Raw genomic sequence first — 16,039 nt, forward strand, 5'->3', positions numbered from 1 at the left:
TATCGGGCTTCAAGTGTCGCTCAAGTGTCACGTCAAACACCAACACGAAATACGAACAAAGAGCATCGGCAGCAGCATCTAGAGCACACACATGACAATACAGTTTCCGTTTTGGTAAAAACGGGTTGCCTGCATTCACCCCACCCCACCCAACCCCCTTTCAGATGCTCTTCTATATCTTTCTCCAATGCTTGTGACTTTGATTGATTACAAAAGCAATTGAGCGTAACCCCTCAGCTCTATATAGAAAAAAAAGAAAAGAAAATTAACATAAATAAAAACGAAAATGGAACGAATTTTCATTGACAGCAAATGGGGGAAAATGGAAAATGGTAGCGCAATTAGGTAGTCAGCCCCTCAATGGGTTAATGAGCAATGGCACTCCCCCTGGAATTTTCGTGGGCAAATCGCTTGCGGGGAAGAACTCAGATTTTTCCCAAAAGCCTGCTCTCCATTAATTAGCACAAAGGAAAGAGGATTGGATTGGCCGCGAAAGGTTAATGAAAATAAAATTTCAATTACTTTTAATTGAGAAATTAATCAACAAAAGGTCCGACAGGCGTGATTGATTAAAGGCACACTCTAGCTCCTACACAGAAGGAAGGAAAATATTTTAGTACAGCTAATGAATGGGATTAATGCAATTATGGAACTTTAGGAGCCAGCCCAAAGTGTTCATTTCTTTCCCCCTGCTTTCGAATAAAAACCAATGTTAAGGCACTTGGAAGACGGTGGAGGATACGGTGGAGGAAGTGGCATATACATGCACGTGTAAAATGGTCATTTAATGTGTGCTGCTTTTGCTGCTGTTTGCCTTTTGCTTTACTTTTAATTACCAACTGGAATTACACGGCCAAAACGGGCAGACAAAAGCGGAACAGCTGTTTGGCTTGTACTCTGGCCAATGGACAGAGAAGGCAGCAGAAGCATCTTCCCAGAGAGGCAACCACAAAACTCGACTTGCAACCCATCGTTTGCTGCACATTTCATTACAATGCCATTGTATTCAAATCCTATTATAAAGCGTACAACATGCAGGAGCTGCAGGAGGGGCACAGAGATTGGGGTATGGCAGTGGGTGCACAAGAACTTCATGTTTGCAGCACGTTTCCACTTTCGCACTTGGTAAACATAAGTTTCCCCCCCCCCCCCCCCCACACACACACACACACACACACACACAGAGTGTGGGTGGAGGAGGAGGAGCTAACGGCTCCCGTCTGCAACACTCTATAAAATAATTACCAACACCAATGCAGAAAATGTGAGCAGAGGAGCCGCTCTAGTCTTACCATATCTCGGAATAGTTGGCCAGAAACGATGGCCGGAAAGGGTACACCAGGCAAGGTGCAGGAAACCGGAAGACGGGCATTACAATTGCCGCGCAACGAGAGCGGCAGGGAATGGAAATTGAAAGAGAACAAGAGGCACAGGCAGGGAGTCAAGGGGAAAGGAAAGCGCAAGAGTGAGAGAGAGTTGGAAACGGGAACCACAGTCAGACGACCACACGGCAAACAGAGGGAGAGAGAGCCATAAAATGAGAGCATACGATGGTTTTTAACCCATTAGTGCCACGGGCAATATTTAATTGGAGTTCATATACACATTTCCATGGAAGTGAGATTTTCAAGCGATAGTTGCAGAAACAAAACAATATCAGTTTTTGGGTGAAGCCGATCATGTACTCGGAATTTGCAGAATCGTAGGTCTAGCGTAGGCTTGGCGTAGGTTCGAAACGAACGTGTTCAAAGTTCGAGTCACTCGGGGGGTTTGATCGTTTGAACACATCGAACCGCCAAACACCTCAATGGAATGTTGGCTCGAACATGCTGGATCTTCTTAGTGATTGGAGTATTTGTTCTCAAATGTCTCCGGGCAGCAAAGGGTTAAGCCACATTCACACGGCAAACATCAGGTTAATTGCACCAAATATATGTACATAAAAATGTTCAATTAACGCTATTCTAAATAAAGTAAGCCACGAAATGAATGATATTTGAACAAAGAGCTAGAAATGAAATTCATAAATTAAATTTTTAATTTAATTGAAAGGATAACTCTATGTATTTAAGTAATTACATTTCCAGTGGTAATACGGACAAAATTTACTCACTAGCGGTAAAAGGGAAAAAAAGTGCGAAAGAGAGAGAGATACAGTTATGGTGCTCTCTCATTGAGTAAATGCCAGTAATGCAAGATCACTTTTAGGTTTTAACTGTGAGAGAGTAATTTTGTTGTATCATTTAAAAAAAAAAAAAGGAAATTCCATTTCTCTAGTAGCCCTACATTTAATGTCAGTCGCTCGTTACCGTTTCTATAGAAATTCAAAACCATATTGCCTAGTATTTCGATAATTATTTAATGATTTAGCCCACATCTTTGCTGCAATACAAATATACTGGACATATTGAAGCCCCAAGATCTGGTGATTGCTGTACGTACAATGCCTCAAGGCGAAATGGCCACAATGGGTCATCGACATGTCCTATGCGATGGGTGTCAGCGACACGAGTTCCCTGGCCGCAGATACCGCTGTCTGCGTTGCCGCAACTACGACCTGTGCGGGGACTGCTACGATCAATGTGTCCAGACCGAGCACCATCTGATGGATCATCCCATGCAGCTGATTCTGCTGGAACCGCAGTCAGTTCCAGAGCTGGCGAGTGACAGCGATGCCGTGGAACAATTGCACATGTCGAACTGCTACACCTGTCCGTATTGCAAGGTAATGGGCTATACGGCCAAGGGCCTCATCCAGCATGTGTACGGACTGCACAGCGAGGACGACAGCTATGTGGTGTGCCCCATGTGTGCCTGCGCGCCGGCAGCTAATCTGAGAACAATGCAGAATCTATCACGTCATCTACTGACCAATCACATTGACTATGCAAATTTACTGGAGCCGGATACGCCACCGCTGCCCGCACTACCGCCAGAGGCTGCCACTAGTTCGAGACGACTACGACGACGGAATCACACGCGTCTGCTGCAGCAGCAGCACCAGCAACAGAATGCTGCCTACGCGCAAATGGTTAATACCGGACAATTCGCTACAGATGATACATTTCTCGATCTGTCCAATGTGCAAATAAGCAACGACTTGTTGAATAATCTACGCAGTCTTTATTCCGACGAAGAAATTGCCAACATGACGGGGAGTAATGAATCAACTTTGAACCCTACTGGAAGAACCAGTTCGTCTCCAAGCACTCCAATCATTCCGGTGGTTGCACACCCAGAGAAACCGAAAAAAGAACGCCGCCCTAAGACAGATCGTTTTCTACTAACAAAATGGATGGCTGGCCAGGAAAAGCAATGGAAGATTTCTGCAAAAGCTAGCAAGACCCGGGAGAAACAGGCACTCTTTACCGAACAGATACTCCTCTCGATGATGTGTGATAAGCATTTGGACCTGCCGGAGAAAGAGCCAATTGACGATACATTGGACTTGAAGCTGTCCGAAACAGAGTCAATCGAAACCATCGAGCCAAATCAATCGGAGACAGAGGAGCCCCTGAAAACTGGAAAGGTTCTAGAGCCCATGGTAGCTGAAAAGAATCTGACTCCCCTCAAAACTGGAAAGGATCTAGAGCCGAAGATATCCAAGGTCATGTCATTGATGGCCATACCCTGGACCCAGGCCTTTATGGCTTTTCAGACGAATGATTGTAATAGCTCAGCCATAAAGCAGTTCATTGAACTGATGGGCGCAACTACAGATGAGACCCAAGTGGATGAAATTAATCAGGAGCCTTTAGATTGAAGCCAACCTCCTGACATTTAATGGCTATTACTGTTTTCTTTTTTTTAATGATTTTTCTGCGTTCCCTTTGCACAAAACACTTGAAATTTATTGTGATATTGAAGTTAATACAGATTCTTTTTCGGTCTTTATGAAATTATATAGGATTTTTGAAACTAGGATTCTAGCTCAGAATAAATCCTAACAAAGCAAATATATTTAATTGTGGTTTACGATCACAGCCGATTATCATCTTCATATACTAAATATATGAGAACGGCATTAGAAATACAATATACGTGCATCTAAATACTAATGGTGGAAAACCATCGTAGCATTTGGTAGGTCACTGTCGCGGCGCTATCTATGCCAGCCCTGAACTATCGTTGGTTTTAGATAGTTTTGTCATATAACAATCACATCACTAAACGAGGGGGAACGTTGTTTGCCGCGCCACTAATTTACGTAGTCAGTATTTATGATCATATGGTTTATGTAAATTATACAATATATTTTATATGTCCTTTGGTATGGCTGCTCGCAAAAGACGACGAATTGGTCCAACCGTTTGGGAAAATTTTTTATAAAATATATTCCATTTTATGTTTGAAAATGATATAATGGGAGAGTCCAATATACTTTACTTTTTTTAAAACATAAAACATATGTATCATTGGATCTTTCAGCCGATAAGCAATTACATATTTCTCGAGATTTCTTCTTGGTTTCTAAGTACTCAGAAATTTGTGTAAAACTGAACAAAAAACTAAACACTATATAAGAGTAGTAAACTCTGTTTCAAAATTCCCATATACCCGAAACGAACAGAAATTCAAAGTTAGTCGATCAAAATTCTCAGCAGTTATCAAATACAAAATTTTCGTTTCCTATTTATACTCCTTCTAAAATGGATTGTTGCATGGGAGCCGAGTCCGAGAGGCGCGAAGACAAGCGCGAGGACAAGCGCGAAGACAAGCGCAAACAAAAGCGGGAACAGAAGTCGGAACAAAAGTCGGAACGAAAGTCGGAACAGAAGCCGGATGATTTGAACGAAACCGAATTGGCCAAACTGTTGGACCTGGAATTTGAGCACATGCGTCGCCAGGCTCAAGCAATATGCCAGACGCTGGTCCATCCAAGGGACCAGAAATGCTGCCGGACCCAGCTCGAAAACGTCTCAAGGCTAAATAAGTCATACTCTTTGGAAATAAAAAAGAACGTAAATATATTTTTGAAATTTTATCTCAAGGCACTAAGATGGACGCAGCTAAATCAACCGCTGGAACTATACAAGAAGTGGGTAAGTGTCATCCAATCCACCGACGTTTGGGATTACTGATGGGGGGGGGGTAATCCGTCTTGCAGTACCCCAAGGACAGCGACTCTAAAGAACAGTGTGTCTGGATGGTACCGGGGAAATCTTTTTTCGCCATGAAAGAGTTTGAAGATGGCTCCATAATTATGTACCAAGCCACGGCCAAAGATCCCTCTGCCAAATGGACTTCGAACGGTCTCAAGGCAATAAGCTAGTATATTTTTCGATTTTAGGCTACTTTCGAAATTCGCAGTGTACAGCAATGTTTCGATAAGTTTTTTTTTTTTTTTTTTGTAAATCATTAATTACAATAAATAACAACAAGACCTTAAGACTGAGCCGATAAATTTTAATTTTCCCACCAATTTACATCATTTGAATCCCTAACGAAATTAAGTCTCTGTATTACTTCTAATACGCGAAATGGCCTAACGAATTTGAAGTTAATTTAAGCCAAAAGCAGTGCTCAAGCATTACTCGAACAGTCGTGTGGTTGCTCAAAGCTTAAGGAGATTGATGAAGCGTCCGTTTGCTTGCTGCAATTTAGTGGAGAAAACTGTATAAGCTGCTATCCCCTCGAATAATTTCCCAGCAGCTGATGCGTTTGCATAAATCTTTTGATGGCAATGCCAAGGGGCGGAGGCAAGACGCGACTGCGAACTAATTAAAACGATTGCCACTTAAAACGCTGGGAAAACGCTGCTCGGCAGCTTTTGTTGCGGGGGATTTTCCGGCAGCCAGCAGCAAAAGCTTACAGTTTTTAATGTTTGCAATTTGTTGTGTTTTCTTGCCCGTTGTACGCTGTCCCTGTCTTGATTTGCTTTGAAGAATTAAATGAATGCATAAAATATTAAAATAAATGGATTTCCGTGGGGGATTTACATTTACCATTTGGGTACTTGTAGCAAATGAAAATGGAAATGGTAATACACGAATGCCAAATAGCTAAAGTATTGTCTTAATTGAAGATCTCATCTCTTCTTTTTCTATCTTCTGGAAGCAACAGCTACAATTAAATCTTGCCAAATAAGCCCAGACTTTTATATCATTCGGCTAACACTTTACTTTTGCTGTTCTCAATAAATCGTAGCTTGGAAAAATATTTGCGTTGTGAGATTTAGTTTTCTCCTCCACAAGCTTATATATGAAGCGCCCATCTACACAAATCGCCAAAGCCTCCTCAGGACGTTTGGGATCACTGCCAGCACATTTTATTGTTTTTGCCACAAACTCTTCATCTGAATTAAACAATAATACAACTTTGGAAGCATTTCTCTCCCCACCTTTGTACAAGCACGTTCTTCCTTCGATGCTTTGTTAGCCAAAAGATTTAGCTTTGTTTAATTTGGTTTTTAATAAACAACCTGCAAAATCTTTTGATGGTCTTCCAACTGGACAGTTGCCCTCTGACCACTGCAAATTATACTTCTCAAAAATGTTCTATTACATTTTTTTCCATTTTTGCAGAACGAATACTTATATCCCTCTTTGTCTTGTTCTTGGGAATAATCATAATTATTAAACATTTAAAATATAAAATTCTCAACCGGAATAGCGACCTTTTGGTTGTACCAAACAGGAACAAATTATTCGCCTTGAGATGGACATGTTCTAAAAATTAAATTACTATTACTTTCGGCAGCCATAGGCAGATCTTTGAGAATGGTTATAAACAACAACAACAAGGAAATAACTTTTTTAAACCAGACACTTTCCAAAGGTCAACTTCCACAGCTATTTTAAATTAACACATGTAATTCAACGTCATACTCGTATACACATTTTTAACAAATTGCTAAAAGCGTATAAATTGATAGAACACAATCAATTTAGGCTAAGCTTTGATTTTTTACTTTAAAAAACTTTTGCTTACAAAAAAGGGGCCAAAAGTTGTTCACTTTAGCTTTTTTAACAAGCTGCAAGAAATATGAGAGCAACACAGAGCGGCAATTACTTTCATACTCAGTGAGGTATTAGGAATCGATACCACACAAAAGCTTTAGCAGACTCTGACATGAAATTTTGAATTGAGTGGAGCTAGATTGGCAATTTCGCAAACTGTGCGGTAGCCGTGCTTTTCATGGCCGACTTTTGTCATAGTTGGAGAATGCAAAATACGAAAAGAAAGCCTTACTTTGACAGTATCCTAGATACTCTCTTAAACTATAGATTCTTGAATATTGATTGGAGGAGTTGCAAATATAGATTGGAAACAGGAAAATATGTGTGCAAGAAATAGAAGGCAATGGTGTGACTGTGGATGGTGCGGCACTGGGTCCAGCACTGGGTGGTGGCTGTGATCTCGGAATAGTTGTTCCTCCGCAAATAGTGCATGTTGCTCCGAAGGGATATCCTCCAGAGATTGCTGAGATTACTACCCATGGGTATCATCCAAATATAGGCCAAGTTACCCAATTATGACTACAACAGCATGTTCTTGCAACATACTGCCCATTTAAGGGCCTTGCGCCCCAGTCTTGCCTGAATCTAAAGTCCTGTTCCTGATAGGTCCTTCCAAAGTTCCAATGGTCACCATCAAGGCATAAACTAGTAGAATCCGCTGCAGAAACATATTTTTAAATATTGTTTTAATAAACAATTTAAGTCTGTCTTGAGTCAACAAGGCTTACCATTAATTTCATTTCGGTTTCGGCATCAGCTATGTCAACACCGATAAGGTTTCTTGGAATATTTCTCACGAGTTCATAGTTTAATTCACTAAAAACTGATAACCGCATAAAACTGACCATAATTTTTGCAAAATCGAGTAGAAATATAATTTGTTCGTAAAAATGGCAAAAACCCAAGGATTAGAAGACGATCTCATGAATACGCGTTGATAAATTAGTATACCCGATACTCACAGTGATCCTAGAGGTATATTATTACTTTTTGGTTCCTGAAGATAATATAGTAGCTGACCAAATTCAATGGAATCGAAGCTTGTATTATTACGCCCTTGAAAATGATATTATGGGACAATCCAATCAATCTTATCTTTTTATAAAACATAAAGGATATATATCATTGGGACTTTCAGCCGATAAGCAAGTACATAATGGCCGAAATTTCTTCTTGGCTTCTGAATAATCAGAAATTGTTTTAAAACTGAATTAAAAACAGAACAACTATGAAGTAATTTAAAAAAACCAAATACTTGTCTTGAGTCCTCTAAAGAAAAAAATATATTCAAAAAATAAAATATGACAGAAGAAAGCAGGGTATGGAAACTGACGTGGAAAATACTTGAAAGTATGAGTGCCGTAGTCCCTGATACCATGACGACGAGATTATGGGGCATCAAGTGCGCTAAAAAAAACGAGGGGGAACGTTGTGAGTTGCTGCGGACACCGCAACTCTACGGTTATACCCGATACTAAGTCAGTATGGCTCTCCTCCGGCAGACGCCGCTAATATTAAACGACACGACAAAGAGTGCGTGCGAGAGAGACAGAAAATCAGTCTGAGCGTGACGTCGGGCGCTGCGTAGCCACTGCAAATTGATTTGTTCCTATTGGCTATAAAAATTATCTGATCTGATCCAGATTCAGCAATCTGATAGATATGGTCGATATCTATGATTCTGCGTTTTTAGTTTTCTCGTATCCTCAATATTGTGGATGCAACAGATTTTCGTCCTTTGTGGGGGCGGAAAGGGGTGGGGCGAAATTTTGAGATATACGTTTTATAGAGAGATCTAACAGAAGAGCGGATACCAAATTTGGTAACTCTAGCCTTAATAGTCTCTGAGATTTGTGAATATCCCCAGATTTTCGTCCTTTGCGGGGGCGGAAGGGGGTGTGGCGAAATTTTGAAACAAACTCGTCTCGGTCCGATATATTAGGAGTGTGGATACCAAATTTGGTTGCTCTAGCTTTTCTAGTCTCTGAGATCTAGGCGCTAATGTTTTACTCTAAGCAAAGCCGCCTATGCTACGTGTGTGTTAGAGAGAGACAGGGCGAGAAAAAATGAAATTGTTTTCTTGATGCTGGCTATAATAATAATACGATCCAATTCAGATTCCGCAGTCTAAAGGATATGGTCATTCTCTACGATTCTGCGTTTTTGGTTTTCTCGTATCTTTAAAATTGTGGATGCCACAGATTTTCGTCCTTTGTGGGGGCGGAAGTGGGCGGGGCGAAGTTTTAAAATATTTTTGTAGCAGCGACATATCACAGAAGTCTGGATCCAAAACATCGTTGCTCTAGCTCTTATAGTCTTTGAGCACTAGGCGCTAATAGGGACGGACAGACGGACGGACGGACAGACGGACAGACAGACAGGGCTCAATCGACTCGGTTATTGATGCTGATCAAGAATATATATACTTTATGGGGTCGGAAACGATTCCTTCTGGACGTTACACACATCCACTTTTACCACAAATCTAATATACCCCAATACTCATTTTGAGTATCGGGTATAAAAAGGTAAAGATTAATCGCCAATTAAATTTTGTCTGTATATGATCGGCACAGACGACTTTTGGGAACTCTGTGGAATTCAGAGAAATAAGCCAAAAAGTTCCCCGAATAAACCATAAAATGCTGATCTGCCGATAGCATTTTCATGCTCTGATTCCGTGTATAAAAGCGTGTCTTTCGACTCGATTGGCTTTCATTATTGAAATATCAATCAACATGAAAATACAGGTGAGTGAGAACTCAGACAAAAAAAAAATTTCTAACGAGTAAATGATATGTTCCTTGCAGCAAATTTTGATTTTATTGTTGGTGTTGGTGGCCATAAATGAAGCATCTCATCACAGCCATCACCACCATCACAGGCATTCCAGCCATTACAGGCGTTCCAGCCATCACAAGCATTGCAGCAGCCGTCGCAAGCATTGCAGCAGACATCAAAGCAGCAAGTGCAGTTCCACAACAGAGGCACCGCCAGAACCTGAACTTCAAACCATCAATAATCCTCCATTGTCTAATCTTTATGAAATCGTGAACATGGACGCCCGTGGATATTGGAAGAGTAGATAGAATAGAGATCTGGATTTCAGTTCTACCGCACAAAACATAAACTAGTACTAGGCTAAGTATAACACATACTGAAGCTATAAGGGTACATGATTAATATTAAAGAGCATTGATCTTTTACCCCAGAAATTTGTTTAGTTTCGATCTGATCCCTGGACCAGTGCTATCTCCAGTTAAATATAATGTGCATAGGTCCGGCTTATCAGTCCACCAACACCCATACTACATCTATATATAATCATTTCTCTCAGACATAGCTATAAAGCAATCAATCCCCCTTTGGTGACGACCAGTATAGTTCGGATCGCAAACCGAGTCTCTCAGATCCGAGCCATGGGCCATTTGATACGTTGGAGGTAACATCAGTGAATAAATAAACCTCGGGCTACTCGTATACAGTCTGTCGTTTCAGCTGTCTTCTGATCGTACTGGTATGTTCTGGTACTCGAGGGGATGATGACCAATATGGCACCACTGGTCGCCATTTGTTGGCGATCTACTCAAATCCAGATGTCAATCGAGCCACAAAGGAAAGGAATCTACGTGAGATGGCACAGTTCTATGACGCCTATCAAGATCAAATCGGCTTAACCTCGGAGGAAAGACTACGTGCTGAGGAACTGCGAAAGCGATACACTGAGGCCATCCAAACTGGCGTCTTGGCGGAGGGTGAAACTTCTCGGGAGGGCACCATTGGACCCATTGTTGCCAAGTACATAGTGGAGGGTGTTGTGGAGCTGGCGAAAGTCGTTGAAAGTCATAGAAGTTCATCAGCAATGGGAATCGAGATAAATCGTAGAATTACAATTTTTGGATTCATTTTTTGCCTTTTTACTAGCGGTATATTCAGGTCAAAGTATTTTTAGATTTTTTGTTTGTTTAATACATTTTGTATAATATATATACCTATATCAATCATTAAGCGAACATCCAGAGTGGCTCCCGAATGATCGGTAATAAACACAAAGAACCACAAGATTAAGAAAATAATGAATCACACAGATATAAAGAAAATCTCTGATAAGAAAACGAGGATCAGTCGGATCAATCGTTCGATCGGTAACGATCGTTCGTTGCGTTTCATACAAGTATAATCCAACACATATCGAACCAACATATCGCGCTGTTTGGTTCGAACATGTTCGTTCCCAAAGTTCTAAGTTTCATCTGAACAACTCAAACGAACATGTTGATGATGATGAAGCTGATTCGATCATACTCAATGCAATTCTCTGATACTTGTACTCCAGAAAAATTCTCTTATCGGTCTCCCATGTCATCTTTTCTCATTTAAAAACCTTATTCTTTAATCGGTAACTGCTTTACTTCAATACGAATTGAGTAAAGAGCTCCTAAAATCATTGGAGTAAAATATATCGTATTAGAGGAGCTTAAGGTCAACCTCAAGGACCCGTAAATGTTACATTTGGTATCTTTGACACATTTTTATAAATAGAAATCTACTCTAAAATTCGACACCAAATATAAAAGTATTTTATGGAAATCCAATTCCAAAGAATACTCGATCATACCGAGAGCAAGTTTTTTAAAGCATCTTCTAAGGTCTAAGATTGATAAAGCATCTTTTGGGGTTTTATTGTCGAATACTTAATGCATGGACATTGCCAAAAATTATGCTTAAAAGATCAGAAAGTTACGGAGGAAACAGATCACATCATCACCAAAAGTTATGCCATATAAAATACAATCCCTGAATCACACAAGTACTCAAATGTTAAGACATAAAGATAAGGCATTTGGCTAATCTGTTTTGATTTGTTTTGTAAAAAAGCGACAGAAATTAACGAAATGGCAGAGGCAGGTCACGAGACCCCATGGGTCCAATCTTTGTCAATAGAAAATGTCATTTCATCACGGCAAATTAATCTACAATGAAACGAGTCAGTCTTTGGGGTCGTTTTCGGAATACATAGGTGATAACAAATGAAAAAATCTACTCGTATAAACAACCTTTGTTTTTATTAATTTGTTATGTTCGCAGTATTGCTATAAAAGCCTCGTCGTCCGGCGATTATCAATCAGTTAGAACTTGAGTCTAAGCAATCAAATCACCATGAAATTCTTCGTAAGTCTTAAGAAAGATTCAGAATTTTGTGTTTGCTAAAGAATTTTTTTTTTCTCCTCCTTTTAGATTATTTTCTTCGCCTTGATCGTGGCTGTCTTCGCCAACGGATACGGTGGTAACCAGGGACGTAGAGAGCAAGGCTTCGGCCAGCAAGGATTCGGCCAGCAGGGACATGGCCAGCAAGGATTCGGCCAGCAGGGACATGGCCAGCAAGGATTCGGCCAGGGAGGCGGACAGGGCGGACAGGGCGGCCAGCAAGGTTTCGGCGGTCATGGTCAGCAAGGACAGGGCCAGCAAGGTTTCGGTGGTCATGGTCAGCAAGGACACGGCCAGGGCGGACATGGCGGACGTTATTAAACAATATTAATTAAAAAATTACAAAACAAAACAAAACACTAAGAAATACAATATTTAACATTATTTCGGGTTATATAATGGGGTATAAAGACAAAAGCCTTACTGGGAGGGAGAGTATAGCGAAAGGTTCCTGCCAACACCTCGAACCGGCCATCAAACTGCACCAGACCGAACATGTTTGATCCTCTTTTGATCTTCGATTTGTGTGAGCGCAACTGGTACGTACACGCTGCCACTGATCGAGCAGATTCGATCATACTAAAATGCAACTTTCTGATGGATTAAACACTTGCTACTGCCACGGTAAACAATATACCTATGCGAAATTCACTCAGTTTCCGCCAAGCACCTTTATGATCAGTGATACAAGACATATAGAAGGCAATAAGTAATTGTGAAGAAATCAGTCCGATTGTAGGAGTACTTTGAATTAAAACCATAATTCTGTCATAGACTTCTGTCAATTGATTGCAACAAATGAATCCGATTTCAAAAAATACCAAAGGTCTTTCTGTATAAGCAATAAGAGATAATAGGTAGTGAAAAACTGGATTTTTATAAGCCACAAACAGTTTTAAAGAGAGAGAGAGAGAGAGAGAGAGAGAGAGAGAGAGATCAATGCTAATAATAGAGAATAATTTGCCTCATAAACATTTTACTTTGTGCTTACGATACCAGTGCGAATTCAGAAACACAAGACACAAATCTAATAAGATGACAAGAATTGAAAGTAGAACCAGAACCTACGAATATTGCATTGTAATTGTAAGTGAGAGGCTTGCCTTCTTTGATGCCCAATCAAAAATTAAATTATTTTGTTGGGGGGAAAAACCCTTAAATAGGGATCAAGGCATTGGTTTTCCTTATAACAAATACTCATAGATTGTGAATTAATATTACACGCAAACATTGCCTGAGATCTGCTTAATAATCCAAAACCCTGATGGCTAATAGACAATGATGTGCAAAAGAATTTAATTCTGGCCCTGCGCTATCTGGTGGAGGCTACGGGTCCAATCTTTGTCAATAGAAAATGTCATTTAATCACGGCAAATTAATATACATCGAAACGAGTCAGTCTTTGGGGTCGTCTTTCGGTATAGGTGATAGCAAATAAATAAGTCTACTCGTATAATATGCAAAACAATCTTTGTTTTTATTATTTTGTTATGTTCGAAATCTTGCTATATAAGCCTCGTCGCCGGCCGTTTGGCAATCAGTTAAGAACTTGAGTCTAAGCAATCAAATCACCATGAAATTCTTCGTAAGTCTCAGGAAAATGTCGTCAAAGATTCAGGAGTTTGTGTTTGCTAAAGGATCTTTTTTTTCTCCTCCGTTTAGATTATTTTCTTCGCCTTGATCGTTGCTGTCTTGGCCGCCGGATCCGGTAACCAGGGCGGACATGGACAGCAGGGACATGGCCAGCAAGCAGGAAGCCATGGCGGACAGAGCGGCCAGCAAGGTTTTGGCCACGGCCAGCAAGGAAACGCCCAAGGACACAACCAGGCCGGACATGGCGGACATTAAACAATATTGATTGATCAAATATATAAACCACACTACGAAAAATACAATCCTTAGAATTATTTCGGGTACAAATTGGGTAGAGAAAACAAAGCCTTACTGGGAGAGAGTATAGCGAGAGAATCAAACTGCACAAGACCGAACATGTTTGATCCTCATTTGATCGTTTTGTACACGCTGCTGCTGATTCGATCAGGTTGGATGATCGATTCTGATGGCACTTCCTACTGACACAGTAAGCAATATACTTTTATTCTCGACGACTATACAAAATTCATTCATAGTCCCCTGAGCACCTTTATCATCAGTGATTCAGGACATATAGAAGAAATCAGTCCGATAGTAGGAGTACTTTGAATTAAATCCATAATTCTGTCAATTCATTGCAACAAATGAATCCGATTTCAAATAATACAAAAGGTCTTTCTGTATCAGCAATAAGAGATAATAGGTAATACAAACTGGATTTTGATTAGCAACAAACTGTTTTTAAGAGATAGAGAGAGATCAATGCTAATATCGGAGAATAATTTTCTCATAAAGATTTTACTTTGTGTTTACGATACCAGCAACTTTACTTCAACTTGACTTTAACAAACAATTTTGGTAAAAAGATAACCCGTTTTGCAAGAAGAACAAGAATCTACGAGTACTGCACTGAGATTCACATACACACACACATATAACATCATTATCTTTTTTGCCAAAATCTACGAGCAGAGAGATCTAAGATAGGATATGTCGTACTCGAACCAGGGGGACTCGGTGCAGGCTGCCGGACTGGTGGAGGATTCGTGGCTGGCGGATCATAGTATTGTTCTCGCGATTTTTGGCTACAAATCATATAACAGCATCCTCTGGCTTCCACTGTAATCGAAGCTGCCAGCAGGACCAAGACGATAGTTACAATTTTCTGCAAAGAAATATAATCTATTCAAAATCCACAGATGTCTTAGGCCTTCCACTTACCATTTCGATGGCTATTAAGGAAATGAATGCGTTTGGAATACAAACGGCAGCTTTTAATCCCGAACAAATTGAAGAAATGATAACAGCAGATTGGAATTTAATGTGAATTCAAGCTAAATGCGATTTCTGGGAAACTCTAAACAAAGGCCAAGCTTCAAGGAAAATCAAGTTATTAAGAAATACTTGGGTACTTAGGTGCACGATCTCTCCCCGAATCGTATAAATAAGGAATAAATTGGACTTCCATTGAAATTAACTTATTAGTGAGCAGGGAGCACCAACACTTTATATTGGGAGCGACTTTAATTTATGCAGAATCATTGGCTAAGTAGTGAATGGTCAAAAAAAAGTAGAAAGGACTGTTGTTGACTTTCGATTTTTCTAATAGATGATGGGACCAACAGATTGTGATTATAGTGTTAAATAAACAAGCAAAATATGTTTAAAATGAATAGGTTGAATATAGGTTAGATTAGGTTAGGTAGAGGCAGTTGCTAGTCGCTCTTCGGCCTGTTACGGCCCATTGTGATACCGCTTGGGATCTTTCCCTTCCTGCTTTGTGGGATGCTCATCCGGATGCTCTCACAAAGTTAGCGATCTTCCTGGGACATGGTGTAGACATCTCCAAAAAGTCATTTAGAAAGGCCGAGCCCAAGTATTGAAGCCTTTTTCTGCTGAGAGCTGGACAGGACCAGAACAGGTGAATATATAAATAATCCATAACTTCTAAGCCACCTTGGGAGACGAAGAGAGAGATGACACGCTGGTCAGACTGTTTTCTTAATTCTATAAACAATTTGTGGATGGGTCTATTGATGGGATGGGTCATACCCTTTCGGAATGCCTTCTTTGATGTCTAATCAAAAATTCAATTATTTTGTTTATTGTTTTGTGGAAGTTCTATGTCGGGTAAAACCTAAAATGGACATCAAAAAGTCTGACCTTTTGTGTCTGAATATTTGTATTATCAGCATTTTAATAGGTATTCGTTGGAATTCAAGGCATTTGCTTTCTTAATAACAAGTACTCTTTGATCTTGATGTCTAAAAGAGAATAAT

General features: G+C 40.2%; 4 protein-coding genes and 1 long non-coding RNA gene across 7 annotated transcripts; 4 read left to right on the top strand and 1 right to left on the bottom strand.

The window, feature by feature from the left end:
• Positions 1 to 2,287: 2,287 nt before the first annotated feature.
• Positions 2,288 to 3,950, top strand: LOC108164266 (E3 ubiquitin-protein ligase KCMF1-like). The gene has a single exon (XM_017299909.2). It carries the CDS (start codon positions 2,444 to 2,446, stop codon positions 3,761 to 3,763), a length of 1,320 nt encoding a protein of 439 aa, XP_017155398.1. The 5' UTR covers positions 2,288 to 2,443; the 3' UTR covers positions 3,764 to 3,950.
• Positions 3,951 to 4,543: 593 nt separating this feature from the next.
• On the top strand, positions 4,544 to 5,364 carry LOC108161501. Its single transcript, XM_017295777.2, has 2 exons — positions 4,544 to 5,042; positions 5,108 to 5,364. The coding sequence occupies exons 1-2, from the start codon at positions 4,650 to 4,652 to the stop codon at positions 5,270 to 5,272; spliced, it is 558 nt and encodes a 185-aa protein (XP_017151266.1). The 5' UTR covers positions 4,544 to 4,649; the 3' UTR covers positions 5,273 to 5,364.
• A 1,435-nt stretch (positions 5,365 to 6,799) lies between these two features.
• LOC108161586 lies at positions 6,800 to 8,240 on the bottom strand. The gene is made up of 3 exons (XR_001775481.2): positions 7,922 to 8,240; positions 7,688 to 7,799; positions 6,800 to 7,617 (listed from the first exon to the last, which is right to left on the bottom strand). It is a non-coding gene; the product is annotated as an uncharacterized LOC108161586 (long non-coding RNA).
• Positions 8,241 to 10,290: 2,050 nt separating this feature from the next.
• On the top strand, positions 10,291 to 11,032 carry LOC108163660 (protein Turandot X-like). The gene is made up of 2 exons (XM_033393562.1): positions 10,291 to 10,401; positions 10,458 to 11,032. Exons 1-2 carry the CDS (start codon positions 10,379 to 10,381, stop codon positions 10,909 to 10,911), a joined length of 477 nt encoding a protein of 158 aa, XP_033249453.1. The 5' UTR covers positions 10,291 to 10,378; the 3' UTR covers positions 10,912 to 11,032.
• A 999-nt stretch (positions 11,033 to 12,031) lies between these two features.
• On the top strand, positions 12,032 to 14,062 carry LOC108163664 (glycine-rich cell wall structural protein). 3 transcript variants are annotated; one of them, XM_017299085.2, is made up of 3 exons: positions 12,737 to 12,791; positions 13,682 to 13,752; positions 13,830 to 14,062. In XM_017299085.2, exons 1-3 carry the CDS (start codon positions 12,752 to 12,754, stop codon positions 14,013 to 14,015), a joined length of 297 nt encoding a protein of 98 aa, XP_017154574.1. In that variant the 5' UTR covers positions 12,737 to 12,751; the 3' UTR covers positions 14,016 to 14,062. The 3 variants fall into 3 exon arrangements, with proteins under 3 accessions (XP_017154573.1, XP_017154575.1, XP_017154574.1); XM_017299084.2 differs by lacking the exons at positions 12,737 to 12,791; positions 13,682 to 13,752; positions 13,830 to 14,062 and adding exons at positions 12,032 to 12,131; positions 12,198 to 12,530; XM_017299086.2 differs by lacking the exons at positions 12,737 to 12,791; positions 13,682 to 13,752 and adding an exon at positions 12,079 to 12,131.
• Positions 14,063 to 16,039: the final 1,977 nt, after the last annotated feature.

This window comes from Drosophila miranda, chromosome 4 (assembly GCF_003369915.1).
Source record: "Drosophila miranda strain MSH22 chromosome 4, D.miranda_PacBio2.1, whole genome shotgun sequence".
Taxonomy (NCBI): Eukaryota; Metazoa; Arthropoda; class Insecta; order Diptera; family Drosophilidae; genus Drosophila; species Drosophila miranda.